The sequence below is a fragment of the Haliotis cracherodii genome, unplaced genomic scaffold (assembly GCF_022045235.1).
Source record: "Haliotis cracherodii isolate W230 unplaced genomic scaffold, xgHalCrac1.p SCAF_16, whole genome shotgun sequence".
Taxonomy (NCBI): domain Eukaryota; kingdom Metazoa; phylum Mollusca; class Gastropoda; order Lepetellida; family Haliotidae; genus Haliotis; species Haliotis cracherodii.
Window position 1 is genome coordinate 12,788,557 of NW_027266271.1, and position 25,054 is coordinate 12,813,610.

At 38.6% G+C, this 25,054-nt stretch overlaps 1 protein-coding gene across 1 annotated transcript in view; it reads left to right on the plus strand.

Annotated features, from left to right (window-relative positions):
• The first annotated feature begins 10,017 nt into the window (after positions 1-10,017).
• Positions 10,018-25,054, plus strand: part of LOC139464167 (ATP-dependent DNA helicase RecQ-like) — a 43,673-nt gene continuing 28,636 nt past the window's right edge. Inside the window, exons 1-2 of the mRNA XM_071245694.1 lie at positions 10,018-10,526; positions 23,118-23,143. Of these exons, the coding sequence (XP_071101795.1) occupies positions 10,018-10,526; positions 23,118-23,143 (535 nt within the window). The remainder of the gene's footprint in view (positions 10,527-23,117; positions 23,144-25,054) is intronic.

Sequence of the window (25,054 nt, forward strand, 5' to 3'; positions counted from 1 at the left end):
GTGTCAAAATATTTATGTTCCTGAACAAAATGGAACTTCAAAACTTTCTTTCCAACAGGAGATTTACATTTAAGATACCATTTTTCAGCTTCGCACGCTTTGTCCCATTGCTGTTGGAGCTCTAAACACCAGTAAGGCTTACAGACAGATTTAGATTTGTAATTAGAAAAAATATTTTCAGTAGGTAAAGCAACCCTGTCTAATACGGAATGCATGAATGAGACAAAATCTTCGTAAGCTGTATTAATATCGCATTGAACAGACAATTCAGATACAATTTTAGTAATTGTAGCATTAACCTTATCATTAACACATACGGTCATTCAAAAACGTGAGTGGTATTTTGCCTTTAACATAGAATTTGGATTTTTCTTGTGTATGTTCTTCCTGAATACCCTGACAAAAAGGAAGGGAAATATCGCACGTTAAAATCGAGTGGTCAGGGATACTATCGGGGACATTGCAGCCATTGACCAGTGATGACATAGTAAGAACATCAAACGTTTTAAAGTGACACAAATGCTCATGGGCTGTAATAATGTAATCTACTACTGATGACCCATTCTTGACGTATGTATAATTCTGTGTTCCAAGCCGACCATTTAGCATACACAAATTGGCTTAGGTCAAAAAAGCAATTAACAGACTACCATATGAATTGTCCCTTCTGTCAATAACTTCCCTATCTGGGATACCATCAACCCCCACAATAAAATCTCTCTCACAACCATCACGTGCATTAAAATACCCACATATGCAAACAAGTCCTTCATTCTGATATTCATACAGATTATCTAACAACAACTGAAAAAAAACAATTCACCATCATTCACATGTGACAAAGATACAGGGGGTAAATAAACAAGAAACAAGACAAACACATAACACTATTCTAAAATCGGGTACGACGTTTGAAGTTAATCTATACCAAATAATGTCATTTGTACATTTATCTAAAAGTTCCACACTAAAAGACTGTAATATAGAGTTCTTGAAGAAGGCACCGGCGCCTCCAGCCCCTTTTGGCACGTTTGTGTTGATCTCAGCGATTATTACCGATCCATGTGTAACCGTCTATAAACAAATTATTATTACCTTTTAGAAATGTTTCGCAAACACCAAACACGTCATATTCCAAATTGTGAACAACACTTTCACGGAATAATTTATTGTTGAGGTCTCTCTGTGCCCAGTGTTCCAAAAACCTATCCGCAATATGTCCTATTCCTTAGGTGTCACTAGGCGTTTCCCATGGAATCTGAAGACACTGGACTTGCCGAATTGTTTGACTATTGTCTGAATGTTTGATCTATTAATCAACTCTTCTTGAGTGATGGCTGAGTCAATGTAGACACGGGAAAAGTCTTTACTTTTCTTCAGAATTACTGATCCTTTTTACACTGCAAAAGTTTTTTTCTTTTGGGATGTTGTCTCCAAACTGAAAATGACAACACCCGACTTATCATCCAAGCGCCTTTTCCTAACTGCATGTACTGCACGGACGTCGGTGAGATTCAAACCATCACGGATCAATCTGTTTACAATATTACATGTGACATTATTGTCTTTGGCCTCACGCGCATCAAATGGTATGTTCCGCATCACACGTTCGATATTACTATTCTGATCCCCATTGTTAGCAGCATCTGTAAACTTTACTTCTAAACATCCGACCTTTTCGGCAAGTTTTACACAGTTTTGGCCCACATTTTCCGATTTTCTGTGCACAAACCGCTCCCATTTTATTTGACAAATCTGATGTTTTAGCATCGAAATCTGGTCGCAACTTCAAAGTCTCAGCTCGTAGGACTTCAGTGAGTTTTTGAGTCACTCTAACTCCAAAGGCAACAACCAGACCCGGGAAATTGCTTGAGATCAGTGCCCCTTTAACCGTACACATTGTACAGCGATCGGAGTTCGCTGGGCTGGCACTTCACCAGCCTATGTTTCACCATACAGTAGAGACCTTCAGATCGCCCCCTGACATACGCTGAAACACGCCCTACGCCACTAAACGTCAACACCAGAACGTCACATGACATCAGCACGTGCTGGTCCAGGATAACCTTCTTCCAGCCAGTGCACTGAGATTTCACATCAGGTTCCCGATCAATATGATACACCTTCCCTCCAATGTCCATAATTTGGCTTGGAAATAATTTCCGGGCTTGCTGCGTGACATTTTCAGAGTCGGAAGTGACAAATATTTTGTATGTTGTAAGATCACTAAAATTTCGAAAAAAATTCCAAATCTTTTGAACATCTGGCATCTTAGCTCCCCTTGCAATGCTTCCGTCATGTGGGTTTGAAGGATTTTTAAACAATCGAATCTGTGCACAAACGAGTTTCGATGATTCGTTTGGTTTAGCTCTTGAGAGGAATTGGGATAACTCCACTTTCATTGATGCTGATAAAGAAAAGAGCGTCTTGTATGCTTTGGCATAAACCTGGTCCCTTGTTTTATTTTCCATCCATGAGAATTCTTTCCGATGAACTTTATTAGCCTTGAGGGCATCAACGTAGTCCAAATTCGCAACAAAATAAGCAATGTCATGTTTCAACCAGGTGGTAAAGTTCAACGATTTCACGCTGCTTATGAAGCCGACATTGTTCAGCTCATTATACACACCTACTGGTCTATCATCTCGCGCGACTTCAAACCGCGCGTCATCCCACTGGACAGAATTCGGTGTGAGGAATGACGTCAGGTTACATAGTGTCGATTTAATATCGATACCAAACTTTCTTCGCGTTGCCATGGAGATGTAGTATGCCATCATAATGCCCTTAAGTCTGTCGGACCATCCGCCACAGTGGGCAAAACTATTACACCTGTAGATGACATACTTAGTGTTTGACACATGGTGACTGTTGGATTGTCCTCCATCAAACATTGTTATCAAGTTTGAGTTGGGGACCATTCCAGAAGATGGCCGCGGATATGTTTCACTGGGCTGGTGGACGGCCAGAAACCAAATGATGACAAAAACTGCGACCAGGATACTTACGAAAAGTACTGATGACTTGGCTTTCTGAAAACATAAATATCGTAAAATATATCTTTATGTATTGACAGTGAAATTTATGTCATACGTTTGCATGACTTAGACTCGATTATGTACAGACCGCCCTGATGTAGCTGGGATATTGCTGGGTGCGGCGATAACAAAGAAATAAAGTGCGTTCACCTGAACGCTACGATCGCTTTGTTGAACGGGACGCTGGGCCTCTTCAAGCTTTACTTTACATTAGGTTGACTCCCCCTGCTGACTATCGCGTTAATTAACATTCCAATAAATCAAACACATATTTCTTTGACATAGTTCAAAAACGCTGTTGACAGTATTTCATTTATATCAAGGCAAGTCAGTTTCATTGGGGTGGAAAACCCAACTGATTCATGCGCATTATTATTTCATAGTTTGTTTGTTAACGCCGCACTCAACAATACTCCAGCTATATGTCTGGACCAGACAATCCAGTGATTGACATCATGAGCATCGATCTACGCAACTGAGATACGATGACATGCATCAACCTAGTCAGGGAGCCTGACCACCCGATCCCGTGCCTCTTACGATCAGCATGGGTGGCAGAAAATCAATTCGGATCTTCACAGGTGCATTATTTCATAGGGGCGGGAGGGTAGGCTTGCAGTTAAAGCATTCGCTCGTCACGTCGGAAGCACATGTTCGATTCCGAACATGGGTACTATGTGTGAAGCCCATGTCTGGTGTTCCCCGTCATGATTTTGCTGGAATACTGCTAAATGCGGCGTAAGACCATACTGACGCACTCATTGTTTCACGTACGTAGAATACAGTTACACTGCAAAACAAATCCATATATACAAGCTTGTATATCCTTTGGAAAGATGATATTTCCAAAGGATATACAAGATTGGAATGATGATACATACAAAAAATATACAAGTTTGTATATATGACATATACAAAAATATACAAATTTGTATATATGGTATATCCAAATTTGTTTTCTTTGTATATATTGGTAAAGGGAGATAATTGTTATGTATTTGTGTATAATTATTATATATATATGCAAATTGAAGTGTTTAAAGTTGAGCACTGTGTTTCTTTGTATATGTTTGTAAAGGAGGATAATTGTTTTGTATGTGCAAAATAGTATCAGCAAGTTACAAAAAGCTGATATTGTGGCGTGTAACATTACTGGAATGTTTAATTAGTACTCCGGTTACAGGCCGGCAAAGCCACATTTCGAAAATAGATAGCCCAAATTGATGTGGCTCTCGCGGAAATGGTTATGGTTGCGTGATTGTATAATGTGGCTCTCGCGGCTATGCTGTCAAAACATGCTTTGTGATTCTAACAGGTTACCGTATATAACAAAACAAGCCTTGTTTTCTTATTTTCTATTCAACAAGGATAACATATTCATCAAAACTTTACATTGATGAATATGAATAGCATATGAATATCATAATGCAGATGAAGGAGGTCGCCCACGTGGTCAGCATATTCCATCTCACTCAGGTGTGGGTTCAGGAGCTGGATCTTGAGGGACGCAACACGTGCATCGATTGCCTTGTACTTCTTTCTTCGTGAAGGTTCTGATCACTGGTGTGAGAGTCTCAGGACTGCAACCTCTTTGAGTGACTGCTCTCGCTGAAATAGCTTCACTACCTCGTAGATGTTCGGGTGGCACTTCTTGGCAAGTTTCTTTATCTTGTTGTGCAACACTTCCAGGTGATTGTTGGTACGGTGGCCTTGGTTTTCGAAATGGTTCCAAATCTCTGACATGAAGGCCCCTCCTTGAACCCAACAGGTTGTCACGTAGTCCATGAAGGCAGTCACTTTAGGGCCAGCAGGAAAGTCAGCAATGGCATCAAGCCACACATCATCCACTTTGTCACGAGGTACTAGAGGGAGGGCAGCAGCTCTTGTCACCAGCTTCTTCACCTCCTCATCTTCCTTATAGTCCAACACCAGACCTTCTTTCTGCACCCTCCTCCAGATACATTGGGTGAAGTGAAAGAAACACCCTCTAACTAATGTCCCAGGAAATACCTCAGTCACGGCATTGTGAGCTGCACGTTCAAAGTCCAACTGAATTGTAAGTGGGGCAAACTCTAGACCTCCTCTACTAGCAAAATCGCATAGGTACTGAAACATGTTGACATAACTTTTGTTCGATTGGACAACAAACAGTAAACTAATGGAAACATATAGCCAAACACCTCAGCATGTAAACAATAAATCTGATCAAACAACTTGGGACAGGCATAAAATGTACCATCACAAAATACAATGTCTGCAGTACATAAATGTTCAATGTTCTTGTCTGTAGTGAAGATGATGATGTCGTCACTAACACGGTGTAGGAACTGGTCGCCTCCCTCAGTCTGGGAGTACCGCGCTTAGTAATTTAAATGTGGGACACTCATCTAAAGGTATCGGTAATCGGATTAATTAATTACCCGCTAGAATAGACGAAATGCATTCAGCTGAAAATGTGGCTTTACCGGCAATAGCCATTTCTGAAATGTGGCTCTCCCGGCTGGACACCAGTACTCCACACTGTTAGCGGGAGTACATACTCTCCTTGCAATGATATTGACGGGTAAGCGATTGAGGCGTCTGGTACTTTTCCTGGCGCGGTGCTTGGTATGTGAGTAGACTTTATGGTCAAATGCACAGAGAGGATATTAAGCTGTCGGGGGTGATTGGCGGTGACTTCTGTTTTGAAAGTGTTAAAATCAATTTGTGCTGAGCTTGAATTTGTTTGTACGGGGAGGCCGCGATGTGATTTGTAACATGCTCTCGTGCACATGGCAGATTAGCCAACAGTGTGGATTGCACAGAGGATGAAAACTATTTTATCATTAATTTAAAGTTTTGAATTTGTTTTGTTCTGAGGTGTCGGTTTAATTGTAGGGAAAACATTGTCATAATGTCAAATCTAGGCGGAACGCGGAAAATCGCGTTTTTTTTAAAAACGGCAGTCCTTGGAAAAATCCTCTTCAAAATATAATGAAAGATAATTTTTTAAAATACTCCGAAAATATCGTGTTGCCGGACAACCGTTGCGGATTGTCCTGTTTTCGAGTTTTCAGAATCAAACATGCCTTTATTATTATTCATCACACAATCATGGGATCATTTCCGGAGCTCATACGTTTTCTATCCTGAATACTTGCACTATAACGGGAGGGGTTGGGGTTGGGGTTGGGGGTGGGGGTGGGGGTGGGGGTGGGTTGGAGGCGTCACACAGAATTTGTTAATAATCCAATAATGACTTTTTTTATGATGAAGTTATCTTTTATAAGTGAATGAGATGTTTTACAGTTATTTATTTGTAGGCAATAGTAACTGTAGGCAAAAGTGGACTTAGGCATTAGTGGCTGGAACCTATTCCCGATTTTTTTAAAAGTACTGATTTAACTCCTAAATTTTACATCCGCCATCTTTGTTTTTTTTACTTTTGCCACTGTTACATTTGTTGGTATGAATATTGTCCAAACGGCACAAATAAATGTAATGTACAACAGGCGCAAGAAAATTTTTAAAAAAATCTTACAAATACAAATGATACGAAGTCGAATATGAATACTTATACCTGTACTTTTTAGAACAAGAAATTGACACATTGACGTATTCAGATTAAATTGATATGTTCTCTACTTATGTAAATGCAAATGATAAAAAAATAATTAACAGTGAGATACTATCGCTATTGTGCAAAGCATCCAGTCCCAATGAAAGTGGACAGCATGCCGATGTTATACAAAGCAATCATATAACATATCGCAACTGATAGTTCTAAACAATCAGGCAATCAACATAATGACGGTATCAGTGGGCACATCGTGATATTTGAAGATAAAAAATGATAACACATGTCATCAGTCTGGGAAGTAATACACAGCATCTTGACAATGAACAAAAAGAAGAAGAAGAAGAAGAAGAAGAAGTATAGTTTATTAAAGTGTCACTATTTAAACAACCTACCATTTTGGCTTTTGAGACAAAATACGCATCACCCCCCCCCCCCCCCCCATAGAAGTACAACGAACACACACATCCGCAAATGCAGTCACTAACCCACCCACATATATTACGTTACACACACACCACACCACACCACACCACACCACGGGATTCCATACTCGGTATTGACCCATGACATATCCTTCTTCATGTCAGGGAATGGGTTTTTGGATGGTGCATGGTCAACGGACACGTCTTGCCTTAGGGAAAGCTGCTGTACTGTCCAGCTTCTTAATGTATGTCTCATCTGCGAGCCTCTTCGCCATCTGCAGTTCCGTCGACTCGCAGTTCTTTGGTCGTACTGTAAAAAATCTTTATGCCGTCTTCGTCCTATTTACTTTCCTCGGAGGGCATCAACTGAGCTATCTTTAATGCGTCCTCGTACCTCTGTTTCTTCTGGATGGGAAGGTTGCGATGGCGTATCCCGAGGACTCGGTTACAGCTCTTCTGAAGAAAAACAACTTTATTTACAATTGCATTTCAAGTTTATAATGCATATGTATGTATATCCATGTATATGCTCATGAGCAATGTAGGAGAATATGTGATAATCAAATTCAAATTTATTCCGATTAACCCTTAAGCAACGTGTCAGTATTATAGCTTGATGTATTAGAACAACACTATTTGGGAATGCCAGGTGCTACTGGTAGTGTTGGGTATGCTTACCATTTTTGAAGATTCACTCTTTGTAATTCGACATCAAACGGATTACATCACACTCTGAGTAAACAATCTCATTTAACCCTTAATTAGTTAATTAATCTGCAGTGTATTGTATCACTTAGTATTGCCTTAACGAGGAGTAATCCCTTGTCAGTTGTTGGTGAGTGATCAATTTATGTCTGGAGAAAGGGATTAGCCTTACTCACAATAAATTAACATTTCACACTGCAACAGAAGAGATTATCGATCATTATGCCTTTATAAGAAAGTGAGAAAGATAAAGATTAAATGATACATAACAGGCCGTGCCTGCATTATATAGCCTGCAAGAATCGTCACTGTAAACTAATAGAGGATTAATTTCAATTTTACAGAATATTCAACTGCTAAGTATATGATAAAGTGTTGAAGTAGCATTAGATATGTTTGAGATTACAGTTTTCAATTAACTGTATTATGTAGCTTGCTGTCTTTGAGAGAGTCAGTATCTGTAGAGCTGGCTTGGTCTTATTGGTATTCAGTCCCTGGGACACAAATATTGTTTAATAGCATTGTTTTGTGAGCAGCCGGATGCGTAAATGATATTTAATATATTTCCGTATTATATTTTATAGTACTTGTTGTTTTAATATTGTTAACAACAGAGAGAACAAAGATTTTTTTTGGAAAAACCATAACAGCATGCATATGTTCTAGCAAAAAAGAAACTTGATAAATATTCATTTTGCTTAATTTCTACTTTGGAAAACTTATTTGGAGCTCTGAAAGCTTGACGCTGTATAATTTGGGACGCGCATGGTTGGATGCAAACTAAATGTTTAATTCTCGCAAATTAAGACACCAGCGGCGGTATAGGAGCATATATCTAATGTCATTCAATACAGAATAATACATGAAGATGTTTCAATGTTAAGATTAAATATATCTAACGATATGGACATTAAATCTTGATAACTGTTTTTAATCTTTGATCTTTTGGGAAAATAATAGTGGAACTGGTTGAGTGACTGACGTATTCTACATTAAAAAGTGACAGATACGTGATTTACATCATTAAAATTTAAAGTGATACAGTGATACAATTATAAGTGAGGGTTGTGATTTATTTAGGAACGAAGTCAGTATTTGGGGATTTAACTTGCGCTTTCCGACATTATGCGTATTTCGCACACGATTAAGAAAATAATGTAATTCATTTATTTATATGAAGTACAAATGCATCAATCCTAAATCACCCGACTTGTTGAATGTTATTTCGTGAATACACAAATTGCATAACACATTCCCTGAGGACAAACCCAAATGGCCCGTCCCTTTGTGACAGGTGTTAATTAGAGAATGTATTGCCACCACATTATGTCCCGGCACTTTTATGACATGTAATGAACCTAGTCGGTCCCTGAATCTGTAACAACAACATTGGTCTTATAAAATCAAAGTAGCATAAATGTTACGTAATTCGTATTAAAAAATTGACTGATAAATATAACATGAATATAATTGCCCTTTTGGGGATAACAGATAGTAGTATAGAACGGGTCCGCAGGAACCTTTTTTGGTTGAGGGAGGTTGAGTGAAAATAGGGAAGGTGATTGGTTGATCCAAGTCACGTGATCGGATAGGATGACTCATGCATCAACAGCGCCTCACAGGTGAGGGGGAATGAAAGGTGTGTGTTTATAAGGCAGAAAAGAATTCATAAGAAAACAAAAGTAAAGGGTTACGAATAGAGCTAAATGTATAGCGTGCTGCCCTGAATAGACAGACCGTACCCGTCAGCCCAGTTTGAATTGAGTGCGCCTGACAACTGACGTGGCCTCGTCGTTTAACCCGCGCTCGCTAGAGCGTGCGACCTGGTTTGATGAATACAGGGTGTGTGTTGAAAGTACGGTAGTCTGTCTTACAGACCCTGATACATTTATATCAACTACAGCCCATGAAAGTCTATAATGTTTGGCAAGTCTAGATTACTGCAGTATCAGGGTCTGTACAAATCTGCTGAATTCACAAGCGAGCACAGAGCTTGTAATTATCAGTAAATCTCTAGCTGTCATTAGTGTTTAGTATTAGCATGTGGCGAGCCTCACCCCCCTCCACACCCCAAGACCCCACACTGAGACAAGACCTCCCGCTCTCGCCCTGCCACCTCACTCTGACCAGACAACATGTGGGATTATATTGGAGACTTAGTGACATATATAAAATCTAGTTTCTTTATTTCTTTCATTGTCACCCTGGTTCGGAAAGACGAGGATTTCTAAAGGTTTCTAAAGGTTTTTCACTGCTGTGTAAGAATTGTTTTTTTTCTATTCTGCTTGTAAGAATGAATAGGAACATAGATGAGCTTATTGCTTCATCACTGATGAAAGCAAATATACAGAGAATACGTCCAAATCAAAAGACGGTCATTGAAAGGTACTTAGATGGCAAAGATGTGTTGTTTTGCTCTCCAACCGGGAGTGGAAAATCATTGACGTTTGAACTTTCTCCCTATTTATACAAGGCAGTAGAAAACACAAGCCATGCTACTGTCATTGTTGTGTCACCCCTGATTGCTCTTATGAAGAAGCAAACGGAGAAATGTGTGTCACTAGGACTCAAAGCTGTGTACATGAATGATGTCGCACAGGAGGCAACACCGACAAATGATGACAGTCTGGTATCAACCATTGAGAAATTGACTGTCGATGACATAAGGGATGGAGAAGCAGACATAATATTCACCAGTCCAGAATCTATTCTTGGACATCATCGGAACATAGTTACTGAATTGGATAAAGAAAAACATCTGAAAGCAGTTTTCATAGATGAAGCACATTGTATTTCCAAATTGTAAGTATACAAGATTGCCTCTCTCTCTCTCAACATGTATACATACCAATATGTATGTATATATCTATTTATCTGTGTATCTCTCTCTCTCTCTCTCTCTCTCTCTCTCTCTCTCTCTCTCTCTCTCTCTCTCTCTCTCTCTCTCTCTCTCTCTCTCTCTCTCTCTCTCTCTCTCTCTCTCTCTAGACAGAGGATGAAGTACAGTCCTGTTGCAACCATCAGAAGTAGTAATCGTTACCTGAAAGGTAATGTTCAAGATATAGGGGATCTATGAAACATGTACATACTTTTTGTTGGTTTTGGTTTTATAATCAAACAACATGTAATAACACAACTACATGTCTGCAGTATTATATAGTTACATTTAAATAGTTGTGTTTATTATATATATTGTTTTGTAGAATTCATTCCTGTTTTCAGTGGTTTTATTGTTCTTAATAAAATTATCTCTCAGTAGTTGAACTTTGTTATGTTGAATGTAGCATGATCTTGAACCAATTCCCTGGTTCCCGACTGCCTCACTATAAAAGTACATAAAATTCGCCCGCTTTTCTCGAATTTGATTATACCATTTAAAAACATCACAAACCCTAATGAGATGATGTATACATAATCACACCCATTGATTGTTAAGATCCCAAAATCTATTCTTTTGAATTATCCTCTTATAAATAATGTTAAATGTTAGAGCCCCCAAACAAACTTTTTCTTGTATATTCTTACGGAAACGAAACAAAAAAGTGGGGCGTGTGGAGAATTGTCTGGACAATGACAATTATACCCGTGAATAAGACCAATAATATGACATCGGTATATGAAAATTCATGACCTGTAAATATGATATAGGAGGGATGTTTGTGAACTTTGTTGTTATCTACATATTCATAACAATATTACTGTAACGAAATGGGAACATATGACTACACCTAGTTAATGTTTGTGATCGACAAGTTTGATAATAATTTGATAATCTACTTACTCTGACAGCATCGGTATCCCTGCTGCATGTAAAAGCAGACGCAGAGCTTGTATCTTCGGAGATTTCAGATCTTATTTCCTGGAATAATGACTTTCTCCGGAAATCCCTTGATTCAGAAACATCTTCAGATCTTAGTCTTTTTGTAACTTCAGTTCCATGGGATTGGTACAAAGAAATAACAGTCTTTTCAAATGATGTCACAAGTCGGCTTAAAGTATTGTCCACTCGAGTTACCTCACCTAGACATTTTCTGCACACAGTATGTGTAGAACATTCCCGATGTACTGACACTTTTAAAACTTTTTCAATCAGAAGACATGGCTCTGTCTTAGTACTTCCAATAAAAAGTTTTCTCCTGTTTGATGGCACATCAATGAAATTGCCACATATAGTGCAAACAGAACCTTTAGATTTTGGAGAAATATTAAGTAACTTTGAAACCTTCGTTGGAGTTTTCGAGAGGTCAAGTTGTTTAGCCATGGGAATCACACTAAATGCTGCCCCTAAGCTGGTACCCAAGCTCGCTCTCAAAATAGATTTCTGGACATTTGATACTTACTGCCATCTAAACTGACCCCCCCCCCAGCTTCCAGTGGGAGGGGTGTGTGTTTGGGGAGATGTGGTAGGGGCAATAAAATTTCCTGTCACACACACTCTCAATGGCATGCCAGTGATGGGTGATAGGATCCTTTACACGTGTCGTAAAATTCCAAGAAATTATAGCTCTGCAGATTTGTTTAGTCTCTTAAAATGAAGAGAATCACTGGGCTCCCTTTTTATTAGATTTTTATTTTCTGTATGATATGTTCATTTCAGAGACTATATGTTAGTCTGAAAATGAAGAGAATCACTGGGCTCCCTTTTTATTAGATTTTTATTTTCTGTATGATATGTTCATTTCAGAGACTATATGTTAGTCTAAAAGTACGGCAACAATGCAGTTTACCGGGCGCAGCCCGAGCTCTACCATCCGCTCAACTACCGCGCTATAGTGCCACCGCTGTCTCGTTATACCGTTACCGTGCCTCACGCTCTGTTGATTCTCGATTCACGATCCAACACCCGTTTTTCGGTCTTAGGGAAACTTACACATGTTTACAATCCAACGCCCGTTTTCGGTCTTAGGGAAACTTACACATGTTTACAATCAAACACCCCTTTTCGGTCGAAAGTACAAGTACCACAACAGAGACGGGTTGTGTCAACACGATATACACCTGGTAATGTAGGGGAAAAAATGTACGTCTAGCTGGATCAAATCCATCTTGTATGGTTTACACGTTGTACACCATGAACGTTAGACAACCTATATAGAAAAAATATATAGATAAAATAGATAAGACTACGCAATCAGCAAGCTAGCAGTGTCGTTTAATTACGCGCAAGAACGGGCTAATGTATAGCAGAGCGACCGACCGCCCATAACAATGTCAACATACCCCGGCCGTACAATTAATGTTAACATACCAACCTCGCCTGAAGCTTCCCATTCATAAATTGTGTGACCAGTGTCCCGTATTTATGATATGTTAGGGAACATGTGTTGTACATTTGTTATTTTAAAAGGGAGTTAGTTCAGAGAGGATATATATATGGGTATTCCCCTCATTAAACCTTTCTTTCGTTGGTGTCTATTAAACGTATCCGGTATTTAATATATTTGAATGATGTAGGAAAGTATGTGCGTGTAGATGTTGTACCTATATATCCGAACACGAATGTATGACACCTTTCAATAGATCAATTACGGTTCTAACCACGACACGCAACATGACTATGAGCGTGGTTAGCTGTTCATATTTATAAACACATGGTAAATGACAGATTTCTGATGAATGAACTCGCCCGCACACATGTCTATAGGGTTGTGTTCGCCTGAACTGTAAACAGTGACACATTGATAACAGGAAGGGTGCATGGAATGCACTCGTCCTTGTAAGGGTAAAATACGCGTTTAAACTCACCATTTAAACGATGACATTACATTTTAGATGTATTGGTATCAGTGAGTGAGTGAATTTAGTTTTACGCCACACTCGGCATTATTCCAGCTCTAGGACGGTGATCTGTCAATAAACGAGCTTGGACCAGACAATCCAGTGATCAACAGCATGAGCAGCGATCTGTGCAACTAGGAACCGATGGCACGTGTCATCCGAGTCGGCGAGACTGACCAATGGATCCCCGTCAGTAAGCATGGGTTACTGAAGGTCGATTCTATAACCTGGGACCTTCACGGGTGTAGTATGACGAAGACTATATACTAATATGCAAAAAAACTGAGAAAAACCAAACCAATTCATTCGTATCATTTATTGATTCGAGTCAATCGGTTCCATACAAAGCCGTGATATACGAATGGACAATAGTATTCACTCTGGAACATTATTTAGTCACTCATATACACATGCTGCTGCTGCTGAAGGCCCTATTGTTTAAACAGCCAGTCCATGTTTTGAAACACATTTCGCACTGTTGAATGTTTTAAGGTTGAATGGTTGTCTATAGTCTATGCTTTATCCATTGCTTGTAACGATTTCCGTCCAGGAGGTCCCAGTTTCACAATTCCTCTCACGTAGAGGGAAATTCGGCGTTTCTTATCGTTCAAACGCCTCAGTTTACGAGGTGTTTTCAAAATATGAATCAAACTAGACGCGTGGCGTTGACTCGGCATTCTCTTCTGACTGTTAGACTGATACAGTAGTGATGGGTATTTATGCCTAATCGTTCTGCTCACGATCGTCATCCTCCTCCTCGTCATCACCGTCGTTATCCTCTGCAACGCTATCAGATTCAGTCTCACTTTCTATTTCCGGCATATCCATCAAAGGCAGGATCTCTTTCATCTTGGGTTTTAGGAGGAGTTTGATTTTATTTTTGAGAACGGATAGTTCCGTGGAAGGATTCATGTCTCCCAGGTTGTATAGCATGTTTTGAAACAGAGGTGCCTCTTTAAAGTATGTGGTATATTCCATCGCATAGTTAAAAGTACTACGCACTAGATCCTCCCACCTCAGTTTCAATCTTCTCTCAATCCATTCTTGCGTTCGTCCCTGTCGCTTGTACTGTTTTTTTCTGCAGTTTCATCTTGTCATGAAACGTATCGTACACCTGCTTCCAGATGCGTTGTAAGCCTACATTTTGCCACTCCTCGGCTTCCATATTAGTGAATGTTGACTTCCCACGTGGAGGTTTGACGGCAAGACCACTGCCTTTCTGGGAAGAGGCTAGGTCGTCAAAGTCACTGTCATCGTCATCACTCTCGAGTCTGGCACGCTTTCTCTTAGGTTGAAGGCTATTGGCCGGACACCAGTGTTTGATATGTCGCTGTAGATCGTGCATGTTATCTATCAGCACCCCGCAATCTGCGCAAGCCGTGGCCATAGTCAATGATGTCTCACTACTCGTGTCTGAATCAGTTTCAATTGGAGTGAGCTGATGTTGGGGCAATCTCTCTTCTTGTGTCAGAGGATTATCCAGAGATTCTGTTGTAGTCAACTTCTCCCTACGCAGATCAGGTTCAGACTGTGCTGTTGTTCTCCTGTTTTCCTCATTTATGAGGTTAACATGCAGTCGATCCTTATCTTTGGTGGTAGGTTTTAGATCGATGGTGAGTTGTCCATAGGGTGTTTCAGCAACCTTTTCATACATAGCCATAAAGTGATCCATATGTTCGGGGAAAATTCTACGAGCGAAGAGTTTGATTTGCTGTTTATCAATGGGGGAATGAAACAGGGTGACATAATGCGCGTTCAAAGCAATGTCTCTCGATTCCTTACCTCTCGGAAACAGATTTTGTATCAAGAGAAAGATCAATACATTCTTGTGATGTGAGGTTTGAGTAAACAGCCGCGAAATACGCTTGTCGTGCTTTGCTTCGGCCAGGAAATCATCCAGGACCAACACGTTCTGTTGACGAGCGTCAAAGTAATCCTCGTCCAAGATAACGTAGGGAGTTCCTTTTACAAAGGTCAGCTGAGGCAGCTGCTCACCGAGGTCCTGATATAATGGCTGCCATTGAGTATAACACCAAACGATGCGGGTAGGTTGGGGTTGGATCAGGCTATGCCGGAGTACATGAGAGGTAAACACAGACTTTCCACAACCACTGGGTCCCACAACGAGGGCATTTGAGGGAATCAGGAACTTGAATTGTTCTCGAACATCAGATATACATGGTAAATGAGGCAGCCACGAGTGGACTTGCGATGGCGGCGGCGGCGGATGTGCTTGTAACGGCGGGTTGGCTTGACGCAGCTGCGGCGGTTGTTGGACTTGCGGCGGCGGCGGCGGCGTTAGCGGGTGGGCTTGTAATGGCGAGTGGACTTGCGGCGGCGGGTGGGCTTGTAACGGCGGCGGCGGTATGCTATGTTTATTTCTCCTGTGTCGTAACATGACACCTCTCCTTGAAAACATTTTTTCACAGTCCGGACAGGTGGCAACCCCCATGGTGATCCAATACGGTGTGCGATTAGAGGGTATGAAGCTTTCTTTTATACCCTTGACTCTGTTGACGCTTCAAGGCAGCAAGTGCCCGTTCCACCACAGCCTTCACCTCCGACACATGATGTATTTTCACGGGTTGGGGTGTTGTCTTCGATCCCTGTTTGGTTGTCATCGTTTTCATTTTAGGTGTTACCTGTCTCTTCTTTGTCTTCAGCGTCGACTTCTTGGCTGCTTGTGGTTTCTTTCTCTGTTGTGATTTTTTCAACGTAGTCTTCCTAAATATATCTCTAGGGTCAAGTCTAATCTCTGATGCTTTCTTCATGTTGTTCACGTCCAATACGTTTGCTGGCGAGAGTAAAACTGTTTGTCGGGCTACACTACTGTAGAGTTTATACTGTCTTACACGTGCAGGGATTCTTGGAAGACACTCTTTTCTTCACAGCACACTTGTGAGTATGTTAAAAACGTGATCATATTAGTATATAGTCTTCGTCATACTACACCCGTGAAGGTCCCGGGTTATAGAATCGACCTTCAGTAACCCATGCTTATCGGCGACTGACGGGGATCCACTGGTCAGTCTCGCCGACTCGGATGACACGTGCCATCGGTTCCTAGTTGCACAGATCGCTGCTCATGCTATTGATCTCTGGATTGTCTGGCCCAAGCTCGTTTATTGACAGATCACCGTCCTAGAGCTGGAATAATGCCGAGTGTGGCGTAAAACTAAATTCACTCACTGATACCAATACATCTAAAAAGTAATGTCATCGTTTAAATGGTGAGTTTAAACGCGTATTTTACCCTTACAAGGACGAGTGCATTCCACACACCCTTCCTGTTATCAATGTGTCACTGTTTACAGTTCGGGCGAACATAACCCTATAGACATGTGTGCGGGCGAGTTCATTCATCAGAAATCTGTCATTTACCATGTGTTTATAAATATGAACTGCTAACCACGCTCATAGTCATGTTGCGTGTCGTGGTTAGAACCGTAATTAATCTATTGAAAGGTGTCATACATTCGTGTTCGGATATATAGGTACAACATCTACACGCACATACTTTCCTACATCATTCAAATATATTAAATATCGGATACGTTTAATAGACACCAACGAAAGAAAGGTTTAATGAGGGGAATACCCATATATATATCCTCTCTGAACTAACTCCCTTTTAAAATAACAAATGTACAACACATGTTCCCTAACATATCATAAATACGGGACACTGGTCACACAATTTATGAATGGGAAGCTTCAGGCGAGGTTGGTATTAATTGTACGGCCGGGGTATGTTGACATTGTTATGGGCGGTCGGTCGCTTAGTCTCTCTGCTATACATTAGCTCGTTCTTGCGCGCTAAACGTAAACGACACTGCTAGCTTGCTGATTGCGTAGTCTTATCTATTTTGTCTATATTTTTTTTCTATACAGGTTGTCTAACGTTCATGGTGTACAACGTGTAGACCGTACAAGATGAATTTGATCCAGTTCGACGTACATATGTTTATATAGCTATAATAACATGCATAACACCTACATTATCATGAAATAATAATGTTGGTCATATTTGTTAATTTGTACATTTCGTTGTGATTGGTATCCTGGGGATGTTGTAATTATACACGTGTTCTGATCTTATTTGACGTAGAATACATGAAAAACGATTGGTCAACAGTTTGGTGCGGTCGATGGAAAGGTGTACTAAGAAAAGATATTTAACTGTTTAATACTTAATACGTGTCTTAAAATATGAATTAATTCTTAAGTTATAACATTAGTGCAAATTCACCCGAACGTAGGATGTACATGGACCGATTTCAAAATAGCTAAATTGACAAATTGTTTCCCATAAACCACTGAATATAAACTCACTTAGCCTTTAGAATAGAAAAGCGAATCGTTTCTTAATATATTGTCTTTTAGGCCGATGGAAGTTTAAATCACTACAACCGAGTCCGAGGCTATAAAGGATTATGTGACAAAATCTGGTATCATGGCTTAACTGTATATAAGTCACACTGTCCAAGTTTAAAAATCCTCTATATCAGATGACTATTCCAATTATTAATGGTATCAGGTAGGAATAACTTGGCAAAGCATTCTGTTCTACAACATATAGCCTGTATATTGGTTTGATTTCTATAAATGTAATTACAAACAGCAAAGATGTTTTCCATCTTGTAAAAAGGTGTAATGGCTGTGTTAGTTTCTATATATATTTTCTCGTGGCCTGTACCCCTTATCGCCCCACAAATAGTCCGTATAGTCCGTATTCAGTGAGTGAGTTAAAATTTAACGTCTCATCGGCAATATTTCAGCGTCCGGAATGAATCTTAGTGTAAACATTCTAGGATTAATTCTTGTTCTTGGTACAATTATCCCAAATATGGGCATTATATGCTTGTTCATAACTTCTAACGATTTATGTGAAAGGAGTTATTTAACTGAGTGAGTGAGTATGGTTTACGGCGGTGGACACCAGAAAGGTATCTAAGACTTCTAAGGCAATTAATGATAGGGATTTCATTTTTAACTCGTCAATATCAGATTCTGACTGAAATAACATTCCCAAAGTCATAAATATTAATTCCTTTCATTTTAAGATTAGGTTTTGCACTTAGGAAGACTTTAATTTAACGTGAAATAGAAAGCTTCTGTTTTCTCTGGATTCAATTTTACTTACTTTCATCCATTTGGTAATTTTCTCCAAATCAGCATTAATATTTTACGCAGTAGTATTTGGAATTGTCCCTTTGGGGAATTGTCTGGACCCCACCGCAAACACAGTAAACAGAAATTCCAATGTGAATAATATGTACAATAGTTTGTTGGCTCGACATGCAAGACTCCATAATTTTAGTTATAATGTAAAACTCATAGTAATATTAAATTATATTTAAAACAAATAATTTATGTATTTTACATGGGAGACGAAGCGACACACATTGTATTATATAATAATGCACAATTTTGAATGCTTTAAACCTGTTGCATTAAACAAATACAAAAACAATGGATTTGATGTAGTCATATAGTGAATCAATGTGTCTAGTCTTCCAAATGTTCTATTGCGAACACATATAGTGTCAGCGCTCATGATCGCCATATCTATGAATGAATAAAAATATCATCATTAATAAACTCACCTGAGCTCACTGTGTGTTCTGAAGACAAATCGCTGTTAGGCATCCTGCACGGCTTCGTTCACGTTCACCCTCAAATGTACCATAGAAATCTGCGATTTTGCGTGTTCAATGTTTGAATGCATTTTTGCGACAGGCGTTCGTTTATTTATTAAAATTCCACTAATTCATTAATCACATTGAGTTGCTCACCTCTTCTCCAGTTGCTCACACTCTCAACTGATGTAGCTGCCTTGATTAACTGGAGTCCGGATGTACCTAATCATGCCAATCGTGGAAGTGCATTATATTGGATGACAAACTTAGTAATTCTTTCACACTAATGATCCTTGTTTACAATGAACGCATGCCAATTGACTAAACAAACATCCTTAAGTAGAAGTATCAAAATGGACGGTGTGTACAACTGTTTGACAAACAATATCAACCAATATTTCATATTTAGAATCACCATTACATGAAATCACAGAAACATATATATTAAATTTTACTTTGAAAACTCCAGAACTAATGTCGTGAACGTAATATAATAGGAATTTATTCCAACGATGTGTTTCCTATCTATGTTTCCTTGTACAATTTTAAATTCATGGAATTTTTATCTATCATTTTGCAATGATCGTGACAATCGCTAAAAGGCTACTCTCTTGCTATTCCGTTTAGTGGTTATTCTAGTTTAGACAGCGACAGCCTCTCGTTATACAACCAGTGCTTTTCTAACCCCGATTTATTTAAGACAGCGTCTGTCATTTGCTATACAAACAGTGTTTTTTCTAACCCCGATCTAATTAAGACAGCGGTATTATTTGCATTATCTGTTACTAAAATCTGCACAAGTGTTCTATTTCTTATGTAAAATGCTGTCAACATAAAGAAATAAAAATTATTTCATAACACTCCAAATATAGTTGTCATAATGAAATAGTATCAACGTATTATTGCCACGTGCAAAAATACTGTTCGGTAACATTAGTTTCAAACCCCAAGAAAACCCCTTATGAGTTTAAAAAATTGAATGAAGCAGTGGTAAAATCTATCCATATATACAAAATTGTATAGTTTTGGAAATACCAACTATACAAAATTGTATATTTTGGAAATACCAAATATACAAAATTGTATATTTTGTATATATGGGTATTTTTTCTTGTGTTAGGTGAGTCAATGTGTTGGTTAATATTGCAAAATTACAATTTTCAGCTTGGTGTACCAAACACAGGGAATCGAGCACGGGTCTCCGAAGTGACAACATTTTAACCGTTAGATACAACGCCATGATGTGACTGATAGGGTTTAAAATAAAAATCGTAAAATCAAACACACCAAATGGAAAGCATACAGTTGATGTACTTCAGGTGCAAAACGTTTAATGTAACGCTGATAGGTGTTGGCTTTCGTCAGGTACTTGAATTAACCTATTGCTTGGCCAAAAAGTTCCATTAAAACAGGGCCGCCTCAGTGATCTAGTGGATATAGCTTCAGCCCAGAGAGCGGAAGGTCGGTGGTTCGATCCCCGGTAGCGTCATACCAAAAGACGTTAAAATGTGGTACTTGTTGCCCTGCCCGGTCGGAATTAAGGTGATAAAACAAGGACAGGGTGCCGTTGCACAAAGCGATCTTAGCAGTTCAGTTCAGTAACTTTCCATCGGCTGGTTTCAATGGGCAAATGGTGATTAGATGTGCGAAATTGTAAAATTGGCAGGTAGATAGTTTTGGGAAGAAATAGAAATTTTTCGAATTTTGGTAATTCTTTTAAATGTTGGTAGTATAAACCTTTTGAACTTGATAAAATACGTTCTCGCCACTGTTGAATAAATTGGTCTTTAAGAGTTCTCTCGACCTTTGAAACCAGCCATAAAGTAGAGCAAATAGACGGGTTTATGAATATTTCTGACAGTCCGCAATCATTTAGTATTTTTTTACTGTAGCTATCCATTTAAACGATTTTGCGTTTGAATCATAGTCTTTTATCGAATAGTTATATAAAATATTAGATAACTTTGTGGGTCCGTTATAATTCGTGAGTTTATGCTAGAAGGAAATCATCCGTTTAAATACTTTAATTTTGAGGGGTTCCCTGCCAAGTTCCCCATAAACCATAAAATTGGGTGTTGAATTCCTCAGACCAGTTACTATTTTTAAAAATTTCAATTGCATTTTCTCTATCATTTCTAAATTTTCAAAACCCCATATTTCGGAGCCGTACAAAAGGATTGGCACTACCATCACGTCAAACGCCTTCAATAAACAATCTAATGGTAAGTTAACATTTCGTGCTCTTTTCATTAGGCAGTACATTGCTTTTGTTGCGTTTGCTCTTAGTGATTTCATACAAAACACAAGTTGTCTATTTCTGTGAAGATTTATACCTAAATATGTATAATTATCAACAATCTCCAGTATCTTTCCCCCAAAATGAAATATTGATTTGGTTGATTTGGCTTGACCCCCTCCAAAGATTATTATTTTTGTTTTTGAGATATTTACGTTTAGCTTCCATTGTAAGCAATATTGGTTAAAGGAATCTAACGATTTTTGCAACCCAGATTGGGTATCGCTAAATATGACTGTATCGTCTGCGTAGTGTAATACTAAAATATGTAACCAAACTGTGATGTCGTTTCCCGATATACAATCAAATGAGATCCCTTGGCATCCTTGTTTTGCAAGATACGATTCAAGATCATTTAAAAATATTGAAAACAGTAGTGGTGATAGATTTTCGCCCTGTCTAACACCTGATTGACAAGGGAAGTACTCTGATTCTGCATTATTTGATTGTACCATTGATTTAATATTACTGTACATATTTTTAACTAAAGTTAGGATTCGGCCCCCAATACCACTGTTTTGCATTTTAGTCCACAATCCTACTCTCCAGACAGTATCAAATGCTTTTGTAAAAATAAAGTGTTTTGTTGACAGTTTCAAAATATGCATCAACGAATGGATAACGAATATATTATCAGCAGTTTGAAATTGTTTCCTAAATCCTGACTGTGCCGGAGTTGGGATATTATTGGCATCTAGAAATTTTGTCAGTCGTTCGTTTAGGATACTGGTGAAAAGTTTTCCGAAACAGCTTAATATCGTAATGGGTCTATACGAGTTTGGATCAGATGGGTCGCCTTTATTTTTGAAGATAGGTTTTATAATTCCCGACAGCCACGTTTCAGGGATTACACCGCATGAGAGTAAAAGATTGAAGAATTCCGAATATAGTGGGGCAAGTACTCCAATGCTATCTATTATATCATCATTCTCGACAAAATCTAGCCCAGAAGCCTTATTTCTTTTAAGCTTCTTTGCAGCCTTTATAATTAATATATATTTCTTCAGTCGTTATATCATCGTTTAAGATTTTACAAGCATACACCAGTGTTGCAGTTGCACATCTTTCTAATTCAGAGTCATCAGTTTTGTTTTCATTTAAGTTTTTATAAAAATTATAGAAGGAATTAATATCAGGAGCATTCGGATTTGTGTCTTTCTTACATCCTGTTAGGATCTGCCAAAATTCTTCAGGCGAATGGTGAAGATTTTGGCGAAAAGTCTTATTTAATTTGTCTTTAAATTTACGTACATTCCAATCCATACATTTCTTGTAAGCCTTTGCTTCTTGGTGATATGCCAATTTATTGAATACTGTTTTCGATTTTTTAAGACGCCGTTTTGCTTTATTAAATTTCTTTCCGGATCGTCTGCATTCTATTCCGAACCAAGGTTTATCTTTTTCGCGTTGTCTGAATTTAACATATTTTGTTTTCTCTGACTCCGAATATTGCTCGTGCAGCGTTAACAAGCACGTGCGCGATTTCATTCGCGAGTCTGTTTACACTCGACGGGTCGCCGTGACCTGTCCGTGCTTCATGCACAGTCTTCATCAGTGTATTTATCTGTTTAACATTTATATTCTTTATGTATACATCTGATTTATCAAGCTTGTAATGTTTAGGTTTGTTAGCGGCATTTGTAAAGATGCATGGTAGACCTTTACATGGATTACTTACAGGAGGTTTGACTGCGCCAAGTGTAAAGGTGAGAGGGCAGTGCACGTCTGAGTAGAGGGGTGAGTAGTCAATTATATTAAAATCAGAAAAGAGCTGAAGGCACATTTGCGATACGATAACATAGTCGATAACACTTTCATCTTTACATGTTGTTTTACCTATCATTTTATCATTTCCCAGCCTGCCATTGCAAATAAACAGATTTAATTTTTTACAGATTTCAATAAGTTTAAAGCCGAAGTTATTTATTCTTGTTTTGTCCTTTGTTGCTCTCACGCGTGGCAACCCAAGTTCATCGAGCACAGATTCAGGGTTAAGTTCTGATCTAATTTCATCAATATCCAGATTAAATTCTTCGATTATGTATTCATCAAGAATTTCGCACTCGCATAGATTATTTGTTTGGGCATTAAAATCCCCAATTAAAATGATATACTCACTTTTTGACATAATATTAATTATTGATTCCTCAATTTCATAAAACGTATCGTTTGTAATATACTTTGATCCTTCGGGTGGGATATAAACAGTCCCCAAGTACAGATCCTGATCAAAACGAAATAGTTTTTTACATACTTTAGTCCAAAGAATGTAATCGCATTTTTCTTCAGTTACGGATATATAATCTCTATATTTACTTTTATATGCTAAACCTATGCCTCCTGATCGCCTTACAGTACCCAACCTATTCTGAAGAAAAAGAGTATATCCGGGTATATTTAACTCATCCAAACTGTTTATTTTCGTTTCTTGAAATCCAATTATGTATCTTTTAGCTATTAGGTAAAAAATCCTTATATTCTAGGCGATGTCTGAGGCCACATACATTCAGAGAAATTAAGACTATTATTTTGGTAATGAACAGTATAGTCACCATCATCATAGCGCTAAATTGATCTAACTCCCATATCTGTAAGGGGCACTGATCTATAGCAATTCCCCGTGACTGGTTGTTGCCTTTGTTGTTGATTCCGAACAAGGAAGCTGCCTAAAATTTATACACATAAATTTGGTGGGTTGTAATTATGGTATTTGCATTTTGTTTTCCTTCATTTGAACCGATTCGTTCTTGTTTCTCTATGTCTTGGTTGGGGAATTCTTCAATGCGCGATAGACGTTGTTTTCTCCGGTCTTTTCCTTTGTAAGCGTGTATATATTACCGTCAATTTGTAAAATGTGATTCTCTCAGGCAATTTATAAAATGTGTAAATATTTCAGCCATTTTGACTAAGAAATCTGTCCAGATTGATTAAGACGAACAAAAGGGCCTACAAACATCACAACAGATTATTATGTGGGATTAGAAGCCAAACACCATAGACATGTACTTTTCAACGAAATGTTTTTCAGTCACTTTGTAAAATATTTAGACGTTTAATAAATATGTTACACATTTTGACAGTAAAAAAATATACACACTATAAAAAAGCAATGCTTAGGTGAAATATTTACTTCGTGTTGCAAGTAAAAATAGTGTAAACGAAAATCGCAAAATGACCAAGCAAGTGACTTATCAAAACTTCGTCACCATTACCGATGCTACCCCCAAAGATACCTACATTTCCTTATTATCTCGAAAACTGTATTTCATTTTGTTGATCAATGTGACCATACGCCCTTATTACTACCGGTATCCATAAACGTGACTAATGCGCTTACGAAAGGCGCAGCAGAGGTCGCGAACTAGTCTAGATTTCTGCTATACATCCGGGTACTCACTGGGAAAAAACAATAACAAAGGCAACAACCAGTCCCGGGGAATTGCGGGAATTGCCCCTTTAAGACGATCAAAAGGGCATAAAAACATCACAATAGATTATTATGTAGAATTAGAAGCCAAACAATATAGAAATGAACTTTTCATAGTAACATTTTCAGCCTCTTGGTGATGTTTTGTTGTCTTAACAGTTTTGTACTGCTTATTATGACGTCACTACCT